Below are 19,196 nucleotides of genomic sequence, written 5' to 3'. Positions count from 1 at the left end.
TAAAATTTGGCTGCCCCACTGGTTTTTGGACTTTTCATGGGCCCTGTATCCCCTTTGTTTTGGCCAAGTTCTCCCATTTGGAATGGCTGTATTTACCCAATACCTGTACCCCCATTGTATCTGGGAAGTAACTAGCTTGCTTTTGATTTTATAGGCTCATAGGCAGAAGGGACTTGCCTTGTCTCAGTTGGGACTTTGGACTGTGGACTTTTGGGTTAATGCTGAAATTAGTTAAGACTTTGGGAGACTATTGGGAAGGCATGATTGGTTTTGAAATGTGAGTACATGAGATTTGGAGGGGCTGAATGATATGGTTTGGCTGTGTCCCCACCCAAATCTCAACTTGAATTGTATCTCCCAGAATTCCTATGTGTTGTGGGAGGGGCCCAGGGGGAGCTAATTGAATCTTGGGGGCCAGTCTTTCTTGTGCTAATCTTGTGATAGTGAATAAGTTCATGAGATCTGATGGGTTTATCACGGGTTTCCACTTTTGCTTCTTCACATTTTGTCTTGCCACCGCCATGATTCTGAGGCCCTTCCAGCCATATGGAACTGTAAGTCCAGTTAAACCTTTTTCTTCCCAGTCTCTGGTATGTCTTTATCAGCAGCATGAAAACAGACTAATACAGATGGGGAGTTCCTGTTTGGGGTTTAATAGATTAAGAATATCCAATATTATGAAAATCTAATATAAATAAAGGAATGCTTATTCTCATTAAAATATGGTTCATATTTTTTGTTGTTGTTTGTTTGTTTGTTTTTGAGACAGAGTCTCACTCTGTCTCCCAGGCTGGAATGCAATGGCGGGATCTCGGCTCACTGCAACCTCCGCCTCCTGGATTCAAGCGATTCTTCTGCCTCAGCCTCCTGAGTAGCTGGGATTACAGGTGCCTGCTGGCCACTACGTCCGGCTAATTTTTGTATTTTTAGTAGAGACGGGGTTTCACCATGTTAGGCTGGTCTCGAACTCCTGACCTAAGGTGATCTGCCTGCCTTGGCCTCTCAAAGTGCTGGGATTACAGGTGTGAGCCACTGTGCCCGGCCTGGTTCATCATTCTGTAAAAGGAATTCTTTTTTTTTTTTTTTTTTTGGGACGGAGTCTTGCTCTGTTGCCTAGGCTAGAGTGCAGTGGCGCAATCTCAGCTCACTGCAAGCTCCACCTCCGGGGTTCACGCCATTCTTCTGCCTCAGCCTCCCGAGTAGCTGGGACTACAGGCACCCGCCACCATGCCCGGCTAATTTTTGTATTTTTAGTAGAGGCGGGGTTTCACCGTGTTAGCCAGGATGGTCTCAATCTCCTGACCTCGTGATCTGCCCGCCTCGGCCTCCCAAATTCTTTTTCTAAGGGGTTCATTTAAGTGCCTGATAAAACATTAACAAAATTGCCTTTGAATTTGATTTATAACTCTTAGGCATTACAATCTCTACCAACTGTTAAAATAGTTCTAGTTTGTTTTTATGCTTCATTATGTGATCTTAAATTACTTCACAGTTAATGTAGATGATAGTGAAGAGGATGTGTTAGTTACATCCTGGGTTGTCAAAAATGAAGGCTTAAATCAAAAAGATGGCATAAGGGTGTAAATCATCTTTCCTAGTACTTCTCTGTCCTCTGGGTGAAGAATTTACTGTGACTGGCCCAAGAATAGCATGCCTCTCTGTTAAGAAGGTTTGGTTCCATGTGGCAGTTTTACAAAACTGAGTTCCAGGTGTCAGCTCACTCTGAGGACCGGGCCATCCATGCAAGTTCCCTGGTAGCTAGTTAACTCAGGCTTGCTTCTATGAAGGCTCTGAATAGCATAGCACATTGCTTCCTTCTTAGTCCCTTTCAACACGTAGGAGACCGTAGCTTCCTTTAAATTTGCTTCATGCACTGGCCTACAAAAGGAACTTTGTTGCTAGAGAATTTGTTAATCAAGATATCTTGCATCTGTCGTCCCAGCTACTCAGGGAGGCTGAGGCAGGAGGACTGCTTGAGCCCAGAAGGTCAAGGCTGCAGTGAGCCCTGTTCTCCCACAGTTAGTATTAATGTTCTTTGAAGTTACGGAATTTGTTTTTTGCCTTTTTTTTTTTTTTTTTTTGCATAATACTTAGCTTGATGCTTTGTAGGCAGAGTATTTTCGAAGGTTTGGATCGTAAGTAGAACCTTTCTGTAGGTCCTTTCTATTGAGGGTCACTAATCTACAGAGGAAACTTCAGTGATGGATATATAAAAAGCAACTTTTAACTTTTTTTTTTTTTTTAACTCATCTACCTTATAAATTAAGAGCAAAAGTTATAAAATTATCTTTATTTTTTTAAGAGATGAGGTCTTGCCATGTGGCCCAGGCTGGTCTCAAACTCCTGGGCTCAAGCAGTCTGCCTGCCTTGGCCTCCCAAAGTGCTAGGATTACTGGCGTGAGCCACCATGCCTGGCCATGCAAATTTGTTTTTAAAACTTCCCAGACTGTTTATTAAATTCCCAGTTTCCATTTGGGCAACTTATAAATAATAGCACTTCATTCACAGCAGAACTAAAGGTCTTGTTTTAAAATAGTGTAGTTGTAGGTCATGAGAGAAAGACACCGAGCATACCAGGCACTGCCCCATCTGATAAGTAATTAATCCCCTACAATTCTCTTTCCATTTTACATTATGAGTGTCCTACTTCTTTCCTTTCCTTTCCCTTCTCTGCTGTGACTTCCTCTCTCCTCCTTTTGATGAGTCCTCTTCCTCTTTTTGTGCCTTACTAAATTTAACATTTTTTTTCTTATTGTTTTTCTTGTCTGATTTAGGTTTCCTTCCTCTTGCTTTTATTTTGCAACAGTTGTAACTTGCACAGTTGGGGTACTCCTTGAACATGGAAGTCTTCACCTCCCTCCTGCCCCTTTCTCTAGTGCATGTTTTTCTTTAGAATTATTTTTCAGGTTAGAACAGCATAGGAGGTGTTTCTAAAACCATTTTTGTGAGAAAGCTACTGAAACATAACTGGAAATAAAGAACTAAAATTTATTTGTAAATGAATAACTGAGAGGAAGCATGAGACTATGGTAATGGAAGAGGAGTAATTGGGGTGTGTTAATGATGGATCCTCATGGTACCTAATTTCCTTATGGTTTTAAGGAGTACTCATTCTAGTACTCATTTAAGGAGTCCACATTTACTTTTAACCAAATTGTGGTTACACAAAATGGCATTACTTATTGTCTTGCAAGAGCTCCCAGTAATTATTAAACAACATAGTTGTTTATACTTTGTTAAACTTAAGTGGGTATAAGCAATACCCTGGGTAACTGGTTGAAAATATTCCATCCTCTTGACATTAGTATTCAGTAGATCTTGAGTGGGCCATTTTAAAACTGACTTTAAAAGATGCACCCCAGGTAATTTTGATGCAGGTCATCAACAAACCACAATTGGAATAACATTGCCCTGCAGGATAAAGTCCAAAGTTTTTGGTATGGCTTAGGATTTTGCCGCTTCCTCCTCTCTAGCCTCATTTTCTGTGAGTCTGCACCACCCATCCTATGCTTCAGAAATGCTAAGTCACTTTGAGTTCTAACATGTTGTTCTCACATCTTTATACCCTTGTATATGTTGGTTCCTCTGCCTAAAACACCCTTCTCCTTTCTCTTGCATATTCACTCTTCAGGTCTCCACTGACGCATCACCACTTTCCTATCTTCTCAAACTGAGTTAAACTGCATTCACTTAACATACCTCTTTTATAGCACTTAACAGAGGGTTTCATCATTGTTGGTTTCCTTTTCTGTTCCCTACTAGATTATATGTTCCTTGAGGACAGAGGTTGTCATTTTCATCTCTGTTCCTCCAGTGTCTGGCACAGTGAATGTTCAATGAAATCAAAGCTTCTCTTGTGTCTTTGGAACATTGAGCACTCTAGACCCATGGAAATGGCTCTAATAGCACTCTGCTCTCCTGTATCTGAGAATGTTCATGTGGTTTTAAGTTTAGAGTATTTTTTTTGAATTATTAACAGGACCAAAAGAGCTCAATAATTAAGGCACCCTGACTATATGCCATGTAATTTTCTTGCTCCTCTGAGTATGTGACTTGCGTAAGTTGTATTTTCGCTCAGGACTTCAATTTTGTGAATTATCTCTACCTAATGTCTGCAGTAGCCTTCTAATGGTCTTTCCCTGCTCTAAAAACTTTTTTATTCAGCCAGGCATGGTGGCTCACGCCTGTAATCCCCAGCACTTTGGGAGGCCGAGGTGGGCAGATCACCTGGAGGTCAGGAGTTTGAGACCAGCGTGGCCAACATGGCAAAACCCTGTCTTTACTAAAAACACAAAATTAGCCGGGCGTGGTGGTGCATGCCTGTAGTCCCAGGTACTCAGGAGGCTGAGGCAGGAGAATCGCCTGAACCCAGGAGGCGGAGGTTGCAGTGAGCCGAGATTGTGTCATTGCACTCCAGTCTGGGCGACAAGAGCAAAACTCCATCTCAAAAAACAACAACAACAACAAAAACTCTTTTTTTTCTTTTTTTTTGAGACAGAGTCTCACTCTGTCACCCAGACTGGAGTGCAGTAGGACAATCTCCACTCACTGCAACCTTTGCCTCCTGGATTCAAGGAATTCTCATGCCTGAGTCTCCTGAGTAGCTGGGATTACAGGCATGTGCCACCACACCCTAATTTTTTTGTATTTTTAATAGAGACGGGGTTTCGCCATGTTGGCCAGGCTAGTCTTGAACTCCTGGCCTCAGGTGATCCGCCTGCCTCAGCCTCCCAAAGTGCTGAGATTACAGGCGTGTAAAAACTCTTATACACAGTTATGTTCTCTGATAAAATGCATTTCTGCCCCGACCCTTTAATTTCTATGCTTAAGAATCCAGTTGTTGGCTGGGTGCGGTGGCTCACGCCTGTAATCCCAGCACTTTGGGAGGCCGATGCCAGGGGAGGCCGATGCCAGAGGATTGCCTGAGTTTAGGAGTTCAAGACCAGCCTAGGCCATCTGGCGAAATCCCATCTCTACAAAAAATTTCAAAGGATTATCCTGACGTGGTCGTACATGCCTGTAGTCCCAGCTACTTGGGGGGCTGAGACAGGAGAATTGCCTGAGCCTGGGAGGTCCAGGCTTCAGTGAGATGTGTTAGTGCCACTGCACTCCAGCCTGGGTGATCCCATCATTTAAAAAAAAAAAAGAATCCAGTTGCTTCGGGCAAAAAAAATAGGCTTGGCTTTCAAGGTCCCACTTTAGTTCTCTTTGAATCAATCTCATGACATTCTCACAGATATACACCTTGTCTTTTGCCCTTTATAATTGCCCTATATGTAATGTATTTAACCAAATTTTTAAGCCCTAATCTAAGCTCAACCTTCTTGATAATCACCGTTTTGTTTTACAGTGAGGGTATTGAGTAGTAAACCAAAATATCTCCTGAGAGGAAAGTTAATAGGGAAAATAGGCTTGAATAAATAACTTCATGGAAAATTTAGCAGGAGTAATATTGTTTCATACTAAAGAATACTGAATAGATAGCTTCATTATGCATAGTGGAGCTTACTATATACAGGTTTTAACCTGTAATAATTGGGCACAATTACTTACTGTTATTATTAAAATGAAACCAACCAGTATATAAGCAGTAGTAGATCATTCTCCCATTATTTCTGTTTTTCATAAATAAAGTACATGTAAATGAGTTTAAAATATTAGTTAAATCATTATTAGCTGTAGTCTGATTTTTCTATAATATGGTTTCAAAATAATAGATTAAGCCTTCGTATCAGCTGAGTCTTAACCTTTCCTCATAGTTTTCCTAGTTGGACGTTTGCTAGACATCACTACTCTATCTTCAAAACAGAATCCAACTCTTCCCCCAACTTGCTTCTCACTAGTCTTAGTCGATGTTATCACCACCCACTTACTAAAACCAGAAATCTAGGCATTATCCTTGATTTCTCTTTTCTTTCCCCCCATTTAGTTTTTCATTAAGTTCTTTTGACTTTACTGCAGAAAAACATCCTGAGTTTTGCCACATTACTTCATTTCATCTCAGGGAAAGACAGTATTATACAATAGTTAAGAACCTGGGTAGTAGTGATAACTGTCTTAAGTTTGAATTCTGGCTCTACAGCCATGGCAAACTATGTACCTTCTCAGTTTCATCAGTAAATGGCTTAATAGTACCTACTTTATAGGGTCATTATAAGGGTTAAGTGAATTAATACATGTACTACACTTGGAATAATGCCTGATCCATATTTATTCAATAAATATTAGCTATCATCATCATCGTCTTTATCTCGGTTGTTCATCTCCGTCAACTTAGTTGAGGTCTTTATCATTTCTCAACAGGATCATTGCAGTAGTCTTCTTGGTCTCATCTAGTTCTTTCCATCCTTACAGTCTTTTCATCATAAAGCAATTTGAGTGATCTTTTTAAAAAGCATTAATGCCATTATACCAAGACCCTGCTTATATGTAGAGAAGGGACTTAGAATAAAACCCTAACAGTTTACTAAGCTTACTAGGTCATAGATGCTGTATTCCCTGTCTGCCTCTCTGACTTCAGATTCTGTTACTCTTTTACTAGGTCACTGGGCTCCAGCCATAGTATAATCTTGCACTGAATACACATGGCTTATTCCTACCTTAGTCTTTGGTTGTTTTCTATACTCATTCTTCCGTAGATTTCTATAGCTGACTCTCCTTCATTCTTCATGCCAATAGACTAAGGATCCACTAGGAAGGGGACTTTATCTCACTTGTTTCACTTGTGCCTGGCCTGTGGTAGCTACTCAGTAAATATTTGTTGAACAAATGAATAAAAGTTGTGGGTTGTTTTGTTTTGTTTTGTTTTAGCATACCCTTTTCAAGCTCATCTATGCACATGGTGGCTGCTAAAAGGACCTCTTTGGGAGTTTGAAAACCAGTGATAACAGAAGAACAAGTCAAACACTTGGTTCAAAATTCTTACACTGTTGTTGACTAGATGTGAGCCTTGGGAAAAATTACCTAATCTTTCTTAGCCTAATTTTCTTCATTTATAAATCAGTAACAACTGTCTCAGAGTTATTGTGAGATCAAATGACAAGTTCCTTATAAAGGACCTTCTTGAAGAATAGCACTCTGTTAATGTTCATTTCAGTCCTTCATTATATTGATTTTTTTGTTGGTGGATTTTGGCCATGCTAGCTCTTTAGAGACCTTTCAAAAATGTGCATCCTTGGTATATATGTATTTATATATATATATATATATATCTAACTATATGTGTGTTTGTATGTTAGATACTTATTCAGCAGATATTTAATGACACCTGCTATAAGCCAGGCACCATTCCAAGCATTGTAGATACAGAAGGAAACCAAAGTCCTTCCTCTCCTATGGCGCTTTCCTTCTAGTGGAAGAAGAGAGACAATGGGACAGATGGTGATCAGTGCTGTGAAGAAAAAAGACCGGAAGTATCAAGGAAGGTGGACTCTTGGTAGAATGGTCATTTAAGCAGACTTGAATGAGTGAGCCATGCAGCTGTCTGGAGGAGAGAGTTCTAGTCAAAGGATCTGACATTGAAAATGCTGGACATTGGAGCAAGTCTTTGTTCCAAGGATTAGCAAGCAGGACAGTGTTGCTGGAAGGGGGAGGAGGGGAAGGGGGAGGAAGGTGGTAAGAGAGGTCCCTGAAGGTTGGGATTGGACAGGCCATTGTCAATCTGTGAATGACTTTGGATTTTATTCTATCTTCAGTACATCTGTGCTTTGGGGAGTAAACTTCATTTGTGGTAGGGTATGTTTACTCTTTCAGAACATAGTTTCCCTTACATGTAATGGAGCAAGGAATTTAAGTAAAACCTCAATATATTCCCCCCAAAGTACCTAATATTATAATCATAGAATAATTTAATAGGATTTGTTATAGTATGCATTATAGTTTCCTTGGGCCTATTTGGATACCATTAAGGAAGAGCATTATGTTAGAAGCTATCCATTTTTAAATCCAAATTATTTTTTTAATGATTTATAAGTTGTTTTCTTTTCTTTAATTTTTCTTCCTTTGATTGGAAGGACAGTTGACTGTTAGATTATTTTCTGATGTCATTGTTTCTAGTAGGGGCATTATGTTTGGAAAATTCAGGTATAGAATGGTGATTTATTTGGTGATATGTAGCAATTATAATACAAACGATTTTTAGGATGGGTAGAGTGTGGAAGTCAAGGAATTTGGCAAGCAGGAATGCATTTCCCTACTAGATTTGCTGACCCAAGATGGTGCCCAGCCTATAAGAAAATGTCCAGGGGCACCTCATTTGATGTGTATGGTTAGTGGAAATTAAGCTGTATTGGGGAATTGGAGAATAAGGTTTATCAACATCAGCATTTAGAGAATGGAGAGTGGTTTTAGAGTGTGAATTCTTTAAGAAATGTTGTAGGACCTAAGTGTTTTTTGGAAAGTCTCTGAGTAAGTTTCTTAAGTTTTTTTTTTCTTTGAGATGGAGTTTCACTCGTCGCTCAGGCTGGAGAGCAATGGCACGATCTTGGCTCACTGCAGCTTCTGCCTCCTGGGTTCAAGTGATTCTCCTGCCTCGGCCTCTCAAGTAGCTGGGATTACAGGCGCCCACCACTGTCCCCAGCTAATTTTTGTAGAGACGGGGTTTCACCATCTTGGCCATGCTAGTCTTGAACTCCTGACCTCAGGTGATACATCTGCCTTGGCCTCCCAAAGTGCTGGGACTACAGGTGTGAGCCACTGCACCCGGCCAGTTTTTTTTGTTGTTGCTGTTAAACCAATCCACGTAGAGACAAATTGAAAATAGGACAAAATTGGCAAAAGTAACATGAGTAGTTAATGTTCAATAGATACTTCCAAAATTTCTGTTAATTTTATGTTTCTCTGTCATTGCTGTCATGTTCTCTAGCGATATTTTCCTTTACTTAAGTTGGCAGTAGTAGTCTAGATCAAAACAAAACTATAAATGAAAATTTTTAAAGGGATTTTTAAAACAGCCTGTTTGAATAGTAGGAAAAAACTCAGTTTAAAACACGCTAGCTTTGGATGCAGAGTCTGTACAGTTGTGTGTCATTTAATGATGAAGATACTTTCTGAGAAATGCTTCATTAAGCAATTTCATTGTTGTGCCAGCATAATAAATTGTACTTACACAAACCTAGGTGGTATAATCTACTCCACACCTAGGCTATAGAGTATAGCCTATTACTCCTAGGCTACAACCTGTACAACATGTTACTGTACTGAATACTATAGACAATTGTAATACAATGGTATCTAAACTTAGAAAAGGTACAGTAAAAATACTTATGGGACCACCATTGTATAAGCAGTCTGTCATTGATCTGAATGAACATCATTATGAGCACATGACTGTAGTTCTCTTTGGCTCCATTGTAATTTAAATTATTCCTTTATTTTGAACTATTTTATATTTATCTTATTATGTTATTTTCGTGTTGTTTTATTTTTCCCAGTATGGCATTTTTTTATGGGCAGTTACACTCTGTTCTCAGAAGTCCAGGATTTAAACCTTTCTTAAAATCATTTTTAAAAATTTGAACTCTTGGTTTAAATGATATCTAATGTGGAAGCCCTATCTGTAAGATGCCTGAAATTGGAGGTGGTGTTTGAAACAGCAGACCTGGAGTGCTGTCCTCTAAGCCCTTCTCTAAGAATGGAGCTTGCCACCCTTTCTGATTAGCTTTCCTCATTTGTAAAATGGGAATGATATAATACCTACCAATCACAGTGGTTCGTGGAGGCCTATGACTAATGTTCTCTCCCTGTTCTCTTTGATTATAACTTCCTCTTAGTGTGTGTTATGATGTTCATACATCACAGATTTTCCTGATGATGAGTCACCTAAACATCATGTGACCACATCTTTACTATGGAGAATATAGTCACCATAAAGCCAGTGCCTTGTGTATTATTGCCTAAAATACTCATTAAAGTTACTAAAGCTGCTGTTTCTGCCAATAGTGACATAATGGTATCTGTTGGACAACAGTGCTGCATGCCCAGTTGTTTTAAATGTACTTAAGAGATATAAAATGTAATTAAGAATAAGTATTATTCTCTCAAAACAGAATTCCTCCTAGGATATTTTCTGGGTTATTCCAATGTGTTTAGTTTGAAAGATTAGGAAGTAAAAGCAAGTATATTCCAGATTATATTACTTATTAACCCTCTTTATGAAAACTGGCTATTACTGCTCCTGAGTGTTCTCAAACTAGCAACTATTTGAGTAATTAAGTCTTCTGGTCAGATGAGGTTTTTCTTTTCAGTAACATTTTATGTTTTTCATAGGTAGATCACTTAATGAGCTCTGATACCAAGTTTCTGTTGAGATTGACCTATCAATTACATAGTAATGAATAAAATCTTAGAAATAATATTATTACAAATTGTAAAAACCAAATCTTTTTAAGAATCAGATTTATGAATTGGGAAATTGGTAGATCCATTTTTCACTTGCCAGGGTAGAATGACCTAATTTATATATGATTAGAGTGATAAAAGATTAAGAAATGGAAATTATCAGTTTCTATTAGAGATATATTTATTAGAAATATTGGTTAGCTGTGGTTCTTCCCAGTATTAGGAGAATTAGAAAATTATTTCCCTTAAGTAATTAAATGAGATATGATCTGGTTTTCAGCATCTGCAAACTAAGTTCAGTTTAATTTTGTAACATTATTTGACCCTTTCTGCAAAATTTTATATAGTGAAATAAGATTGAAAATTTAACTTCACGACACCATGTCAAATAATTAGATTCCTTACATTGTCTCCTAACCTTTAAGGATCCCAGATATAATTTTGTGGATTGCTGCTTTGAAGATAGCAGTCCATGTGTGCTGCTGCAATAAAATTCCTGAGACTGGGTAATATATAAAGAACAGAAATTAATTTTCTTACTGTTCTGAAGGCTGGGAAGTACAAGATTAAAGCACTGGCATTTGGCGTCTGGTGAGGGCTTGTTGCTGGCTTCCTCCACAGGGAGGCACGAGATGTGCTCTTGCATAGCAGAAGAGCGGAAGAACAAAGGTAATCCAGTGCTTCATTAAATCTCTTTTATAAAATCCTTAATACCATTAATAAAGAAGGAGCCTTTATGGCCTAATCACTTCTATAAGGCCCCACCCCTTAATACTATCACATTGGCAACACTTGAGTTTTGGAAGGGACACATTAATACCATGGCATATGTATATCAAGTTAGTAAAGATTAGGCATATCTTTTTTAATGGAATGCCCATACACCATATATAATCTTGGAGGAATTGCTTAAACCAGCTGACAGGCTATATTCCAAATATTGCGTATCTACCATAACAAAATTTGTGTTTTAGAAATGTGAGTCAAGGGTATTTAATGTAACATATGGTGATGATATTCATTGTGTCCCTGGGACAGAAGTTGAAGGAAAAGGGATTGTGGTCAAATAACTTAGGAATATGCTGGTTTTTCTTCCAGAAATAAAATTTTATCAGATTTTAGTCAGTAACTATGATATTAAGAAACATAAAATACCTACCATAACTTTGTAAACCAGAGGTTATAATCTGCTAACTTGAAGAAAAAAAAAAACATTTAATTTGTTTCAAGTTCATACTAACATGCCTGCCTGATTTTAATTTTGGAATATGCTGGCTGGTTTAAGCAAAGCTAGTATTTATTTGAAGATTTCCCAGGGCCTTTAATAATGAAATATTTATATTTATCAGATTAATCAGTCATTGATCTTACATTGTTTTATATAATTTTTCTTCCCATCTTCCCAAAATAATGTGCAAGTTCCATGTCAGATATCACCCTATTTTATTTTATTTATTTATTTTTTGAGACGGAGTTTCGCTCTTGTTGCCCAGACTGGAGTGCAGTGGCATGTTCTTGGCTCACTGCAACCTCTGTCTCCCAGGGTCAAGTGATTCTCCTGGCTCAGCCTCACAAGTAGCTGGGATTACAGACATGCACCACCACGCCCGGCCAATTTTGTATTTTTAGTAGAGACAGGGTTTCACCATGTTGGCCAGGCTGGTTTCAAACCCCTGACTACAGGTTGATCCACCCGCCTCGGCCTCCCAAAGTGCTGGGATTACAGGCGCAAGCCACCACTCCCGGCCACACTATTTTATTAATGGGAAGAAGGAAAATAATTTCTTCTTTCAAGGGACTTATATTTGAAAAGTTACCACATACAGGATTTGGATCTGGATTTAGAAGTTTTCAATTCTGTTTCCTTTTTGGGTTTTGTTGGAACTAATGAGGAAGTAAGGTAGAGAAAGAAGACAAATGGGATAGAAAGTGAGGGTAGGCGGGTAGAATAGAGAGAAACAAAACTAGATGAAGATTTTTGTTTTGTCAAATTTTCTCTTAAATACTTGTTGGACTAAGGTTTTGCAGGGTACCTATTGGTATCTAAACAGATTTTTACAGAATAAACAGGACAATAACTTGCTCCATTAAAGTCTTCTGAAATGGCTTCTTTGTGGTGTTTGGGTGTCCTAGGATCTAGTAGTGGAGAGAACTGTACTGCTGTTATGTCCTCTGCTGATTGAAAGGAGTGCTCTGTTAATTTTTTTAGTAATGTTGTGATTCTGGTCATAATTTGATACTGTTGGCTTTTCTTTTACAGTTTCCTAAAAAATTTGAAACTTTATTCTTTGTTTCTACTCACTTGTGAACACTGTCTCCATTAATGACTTTAGATTTTCTTTTAGAATGTAATTTCTAGTTTTGAAGATTTGACTTCAGAGGCTTATAATATATATCAGAGCATATACGGCATAATTTTTCAAGTTAAACCTGTAACTTACTATTCATTCTACACAAATGTCTGTATTTCAGATGGAGCAGCTATCAGATGAAGAAATTGATCATGGTGCTGAAGAAGACAGTGACAAGGAAGATCAGGACCTGGACAAAATGTTTGGAGCCTGGCTTGGAGAACTAGACAAACTCACTCAGGTCGGACGTAGTGCTTGAAAAACTGGTTGAGGATTTGAAGTCATCATTGTGTTAAAAGTTTAATGTGCAGAAGAGGATATGGATATAAGTTAGATTTTAAAGTATTGCCAGAAAGGAAGAAATGTTCAAAGTATTGACAAGTAAATGAAGTCATTCTAGAACAGAAGATATTAAGAATCTATGGTTATTTTAAGGATGTTAAAAAAAAATACTTGTGAGAGAGGCTGTGTTCATCTATATATTAAGTATCATCTATATATCTATATATTAAGTAATATCTATATATTAAGTATATATATATGTTTCATAAATGAGATAATTAGCTAAAAACTTTTAAAGCCTGAAATTCAAAAGTCTAAATTTTAGAAAACCCATTTACCTTAGTAAATTTGAATACATTTTCAACATAATGAAAATATTTTCTTTTTTCTTTTTTTTTTTTTGAGATAGAGTCTTGCTTTTGTCATCCAGGCTGGAGTGCAGTGGCGCGATCTTGGTTCACTGCAAGCTCTGCCTCCGGGGTTCACACCATTCTCCTGCCTCAGCCTCCTGAGTAGCTGGGACTACAGGCGCCCGCCACCACGCCCGGCTAATTTTTTGTATTTTTTAGTAGAGACGGGGTTTCACTGTGTTAGCCAGGATGGTCTCGATCTCCTGACCTCATGATCCGCCTGCCTCAGCCTCCCAAAGTGCTGGGATTACAGGCGTGAGCCACCGTGCCCGGCCCCATGTAAATATTTTCTATGACATGATTGCAGAATACTGACAAAACCTAATTCTGGGCTGCATTTTAAAACAGTGGCAAAATCTTTTCATTTTGCTTTATTCGATCTTGGGTTTTTAAAGAAGGTGACCTTGTCCTCTAAACCAGCACACTTTTTAGAATAAAAGGGTACTGTTATTATTGCCCCAGTAATACATTATATTCACTGTATGGAGATGGTTATGTTTATTAAATAAATTTAACTTCATGCCAATGAGAACATTAGAACAAAACTTATTTACTCATAATGTCTTTGGAAAGAACATTTGTGTAAAATTGTGTAGGTATGAGATTCCTTAACTAAAGAAAAGTAAGTGGGCAAGGTGGAAGCTTAAATTACTAGCAGCTTATTTCTGTAGCAATCTAGAATTCAAAGTGATAAACTCTTCGTGTAATTCTTGCTAGATCATTTTGAAAGGCAGACATGTTTGTGACCATAATCTGTTAATACTGTATTTTAGGGGGAATTTTTTTTTGTTTTTTGAGACGGAGTCTCACTCCTGTCGCCCAGGCTGGAGTGCAGTGGTGTGATCTCGGCTCAATACAACCACTGCCTCCCGGGTTCAAGCAGTTCTCCTGTCTCAGCCTCCCGGGTAGCTGGGATTACAGGCATGCGCCACCATGCCCAGCTGGTTTTGTATTTTTATTAGAGACAGAGTTTCACCATGGTAGCCAAGCTGATCTTGAACTCCTGACCTAGGTGATCCACCTGCCTTGGCCTCTCAAACTGCTGGGATTACAGGTGGGAGCCACTGCACCTGGCCAAGGAAGAATGTTTTCAACTACTAGGATTTCATAGGTATCATTCCCTTCATCTGTAATCAGAAGAAGTGACATTTTTTGTCAGAGATGTCTTATGTCTGTAATTGCCAAATTCTTTCTGTGTTAATTCTTAATTTATAAAAAGGGTGATTTAGGCATAGAGATTATCACTAGGCTATGCAGTTCTATGCTGGGAGAGAGAGGAGGCAAAGAAGAGCAAACAGAAAATGATAATGCATGGAGAAAAGTATGCAAGGGCCAGCTGACATGTGGGGTGTTCTTGACCATGTGGTTTTATTGTCCGTGCTTGGGAGGAGGGGCCCAAAAGAGAAAAGGCAGGTAGATATTAGTCCAGCTGCTCTGGGTGGAATAGGAACTACATGATGCTGCCCTGAAAACGGTGTTTCTACTGGTTTGGTACCTTGTACTTTCACCTGTATTTTAAGTTACCTGACATAAAAGTGTGAAGAGCCACTAATGATGTGACTGTTATTTTCATTATATAAATCTGTCTTTAGAGAGAAAAAAAGATTAAAACTGATGCATAGTGTGACTCACTGCTAATGTGTTGCTTTGAAACACGTGGGAGATTTTCAAGAGATGTTTGACTTACGACGTTTGTGGCTAAAACCTCAAGTTTCTTGTTTATTTCATTACTTTAGTTCATTACAGTGTTATCTGTACACCTGTATCACATACTCAGTGGTATGGTATTTTCAATTTAGAATTAAAACAAGTTTAAGTTTTAAAGTTTTAGGTAGTTGGTCAATCTTCTAAAATAGTTTGTAAAATTTTGTATGTGTGTGCATTTTTCTGGAAGAGGGTTCATAGCTTTTATAAAAATCTCAGCAACCCCTTTAAAAAGGTTAAGAGTTCGTGTCTGGACAACAGAGCATGACTTTGTCTCAAAAAAAAAAAAAAAAAAAAAAGATAGCATTATAAACAAATAGAATATCCAGCATTCTTTTAAAATTTGAAGCTTGTTCAATGCTTATGGTAGATAGAAATTAAAGTTTTAAAACACTATTCCTTATATTTTTTGAATCTATTAAACAATAACTACTGACCCTTTCTCTGAATTTCTCTGTTGTAAATATCTTTTTTCCTTGCTGTAGAAAGGTTAGAGAGGAAAAGAGTATCATTTAAACTTACAAGTGTAACTTACAAGCCACCCTACCCAAAGTATACAGTATGATTCAAGATTTGTCACAGGCAGTGTAGCTGGGTTGCAATTTGCCCTCCTTTTGATAGAACTGGAGAAGGACAAGAATATTTCATCATTGTTTGAACTTGTAATCACTTTCTATTAAAAAAATTAGTCTTGGGTCTCAATAATTTTAAATCCAGAACTGTCCGTTATCTTCAGGGTACTTAATATAGCAAAGATCGAGGCTTTCCTGGATCTAAACCAAATCCCTTTGAGGAAAGAAAGAACAGAACTCTCTGTGCGGTTTCTATGTCCTTTTTTTTTTTTGAGATTGAGTCTCACTCTGTCGCCCAGGCTGGAGTGCAGTGGCGTGATCTTGGCTCACTGCAACCTCTGCCTCCCAGGCTTAAGCGATTCTCCTGCCTCAGCCTCCCAAGTAGCTGGGATTACAGGCGCCCGCCACTGTGCCTAGCTAATTTTTGTACTTTTAGTAGAGATGGGGTTTCGCCCTGTTGGCCAAATTGGTCTCGAACTTCTGACCTCAGGTGATCCGCCTGCCTCTGCCTGCCAAAGTGCTGGGATTACAAAGTGAGCCATCACACCTATTTCTTAGCTTACCATGTCCATATTCACTTACCTCACTTATTTTATAGTGCATGTATATAAAATGAAGTCAGTCACTATACTTAATATGTTTGAAAAGATATTTACTCTGAACTATGACAGTCTCAGGTGCCTTTAAAAGTAAGCATAGGCTGGATATGGTGGCTCACGCCTGTAATCCCAACACTTAGGGAGATGGAGGTGGGCAGATCACTTGAAGCCAGAAGTTCGCAACCAGCCTGGCCAACATGGTGACACCCTGTCTCTACTAAAAATACAAAAATTAGCCAGGCATAGTGGCACATGCCTATGGTCCCAACTACTCGGGAGGATCACTTGAACCCGGGAGGCAGAGGTTGCAATGAGCCAAGCTTGTGCCACGGCACTTAAGCCTGGGTGACAGGATGAGACTTCATCTTCAAAAAAAAAAAAGTAAGCATGTATCTAAAGATTGAAATAAATATAACCAAAATAATAATGTGAAATACGATTATACTTTTCCTTAAGTCTATTGCTTAGGAGAACTTTGGTTTTATTAATTATAGTGTGGCAGTTCACTTGCTCATAAAACAAACTTCTTCTTTTTTATATTATTGAAACCTGAATTTAATATGACTATTAAACTTTCTTTTTATAAAGAGTTTGGATTCTGACAAGCCCATGGAACCAGTAAAAAGATCTCCTCTTCGCCAGGAAACAAACATGGCCAACTTTTCTTATCGCTTCTCCATATACAACTTGAATGGTAAGATGTAATTGGAAATAAAATGTAAAATAGTGTGCTAAGTCACATAATGTAGGAGCAGTACAACTGCAATTCCCAATATAAAAACTCGATATAAAAGCTACATGCATTACTTGACCAAGTTCTTAAATTTCTTTTTTCTTTTTTTTTTTTTGAGACAGAGTTTCACTTTTGTCGCCCAGGCTGGAGTTCAGTGGCACAATCTCGGCTCACTGCAACCTCTGCCTCCCGGGTTCAAGCAATTCTCCTGCCTCAGCCTCCCAAGTAGCTGGGATTACAGGCATGCACAACCACACTTGGCTAATTTTGTATTTTTTTTTAGTAGAGAGAGGGTTTCACCATGTTGGCCAGGCTGGTCTCGAACTCCTGACCTCAGGTGATCCGCCTGCCTCAGCCTCCCAAAGTGCTGGGATTACAGTCGTGAGCCACTGCATCCAGCCCTTAAATTTCTTGATTTGTGTATTTTATTAATATTACTAATTGAAAATATCACAGAAAAAAGCAAACTAGAACATAACTAAAAGATAGTTGGTTTTATTAATAATTGACAAAGTACATACCCAGGTGGAACCCCACAGCAAACTTAATTGCATTCTCACTGGATTAAAGTCCAGTGAAGTTACTTGTTAGTAATTTTTAAAGCAGCCACTGTGGCCTTTATCTATTGTATTCCACCTAGTCAAGTTTATAATATTGACCTGTCAGTCTGTAATTTTTTAGACTTTTGACTTCTCTCTTTATGCCCTCAGCTCTCTCAGTATTAACATCTCTACCAAAGCATTGATCATATTAACAATATATTGAAGCCTGTGGTAAAAAGTTGCACAGAGGAATGTGATTAAAACCATGGAACAGTATAAGATTTTTGTAGTGTTTTTGTCTTCGAACTCATAATTTATTCTCCTCTGATTATTACAAGCCTTAAAAGAGGAGGACTGTGTACTTCTAAAAATTTCTCTTGGAATTTAAAACAAAAACCAGAAATACTTAATTTTATTTGCTTTAGGCCCAACAGAACATATTCTTTTTCTTCATCACCTGCATTTATTAACTGATTTATAATATAATGTATAAATTCTGGAAACATTATGTGTTGTTCATTGCAGAAGCTCTGAATCAGGGAGAGACTGTGGATCTGGATGCCTTGATGGCTGATCTTTGCTCTATAGAGCAGGAGCTCAGCAGCATTGGTTCAGGAAACAGTAAGCGTCAAATCACAGAAACGAAAGCTACTCAGAAATTGCCCGTTAGCCGACATACATCGAAACATGGCACCTTGAAAGGATTATCTTCTTCATCTAATAGGATAGCTAAACCTTCCCATGCCAGCTACTCCCTGGATGACGTCACTGCACAGTTAGAACAGGCCTCTTTGAGTATGGATGAGGCTGCTCAGCAATCTGTACTAGAAGATACTAAACCCTTAGTAACTAATCAGCACAGAAGAACCGCGTCTGCAGGCACAGTGAGTGATGCTGAAGTACGCTCTATTAGTAATTCCTCCCGTTCCAGCATCACTTCTGCAGCCTCCAGCATGGACTCTTTGGATATTGATAAAGTAACACGCCCTCAAGAGCTGGATTTGACACATCAAGGGCAGCCAATTACTGAGGTAAATAGATGGAACTTTTTCCCTGGTATTTTGTTATTAAAATAAAGGAGAAATTATATTAAAATAATTAATTTTAATTAACTTCTTAAATTCGTCTACATTTATAATTTGTCAAAGATACTTCTGAGATAGGTTTCAAGAGTACAGAAGGAATATATTATCAGATATAGTAGTGGCACAAAGATGATTTAGAAGAAATTTAGTTTCTTTTTTATTCTCGTGACTATAGTATTTGGAAGTTCTTGAATGACATTTTTTATTGTAGTATGAGTCATTTCACATGATTTGAAAAATTAAAATGATTCGCAAAGCCATTTAGTTATTTAATATATGTTGATTTAAAGTAAAACTTAAACACTCATATCACCATTGTGGTCCTCCAAGATTCTAGTTTACAGGGTTAACTCCATTATCTTTTTTTTTTTTTTCTTCTTTTTTCCTTTGAGATGGAGTTTGTACTCTTGTACAACTCATGCCCAGGCTGGAGTGCAGTGGCGTGATCTCAGCTCACTGCAACCTCCACCTCCCAGGTTCAAGTGATTCTCCTGCCTCAGACTCCCAAGTAGCTGGGATTACAGGCACTCACCACCATGCCCAGCTAATTTTCATATTTTTAGTAGAGATGGGGTTTCAC

General features: G+C 38.3%; 1 protein-coding gene across 13 annotated transcripts in view; it reads left to right on the top strand.

The window, feature by feature from the left end:
- Positions 1-19,196, top strand: part of RAPH1 (Ras association (RalGDS/AF-6) and pleckstrin homology domains 1) — a 111,737-nt gene that overhangs the window by 31,213 nt on the left and 61,328 nt on the right. For all 13 annotated transcript variants that reach the window (XM_024243594.3, XM_024243591.3, XM_063712981.1 and 10 more), the window contains exons 2-4: positions 12,811-12,930; positions 16,845-16,950; positions 18,057-18,562. In XM_024243594.3, the coding sequence (XP_024099362.1) occupies positions 12,811-12,930; positions 16,845-16,950; positions 18,057-18,562 (732 nt within the window). The remainder of the gene's footprint in view (positions 1-12,810; positions 12,931-16,844; positions 16,951-18,056; positions 18,563-19,196) is intronic.

Source organism: Pongo abelii, chromosome 11, assembly GCF_028885655.2.
Source record: "Pongo abelii isolate AG06213 chromosome 11, NHGRI_mPonAbe1-v2.0_pri, whole genome shotgun sequence".
Lineage (NCBI taxonomy): Eukaryota > Metazoa > Chordata > Mammalia > Primates > Hominidae > Pongo > Pongo abelii.
Note: the sequence above shows the minus strand (reverse complement) of the source record. Positions and strands in the feature narration are given on the sequence as shown.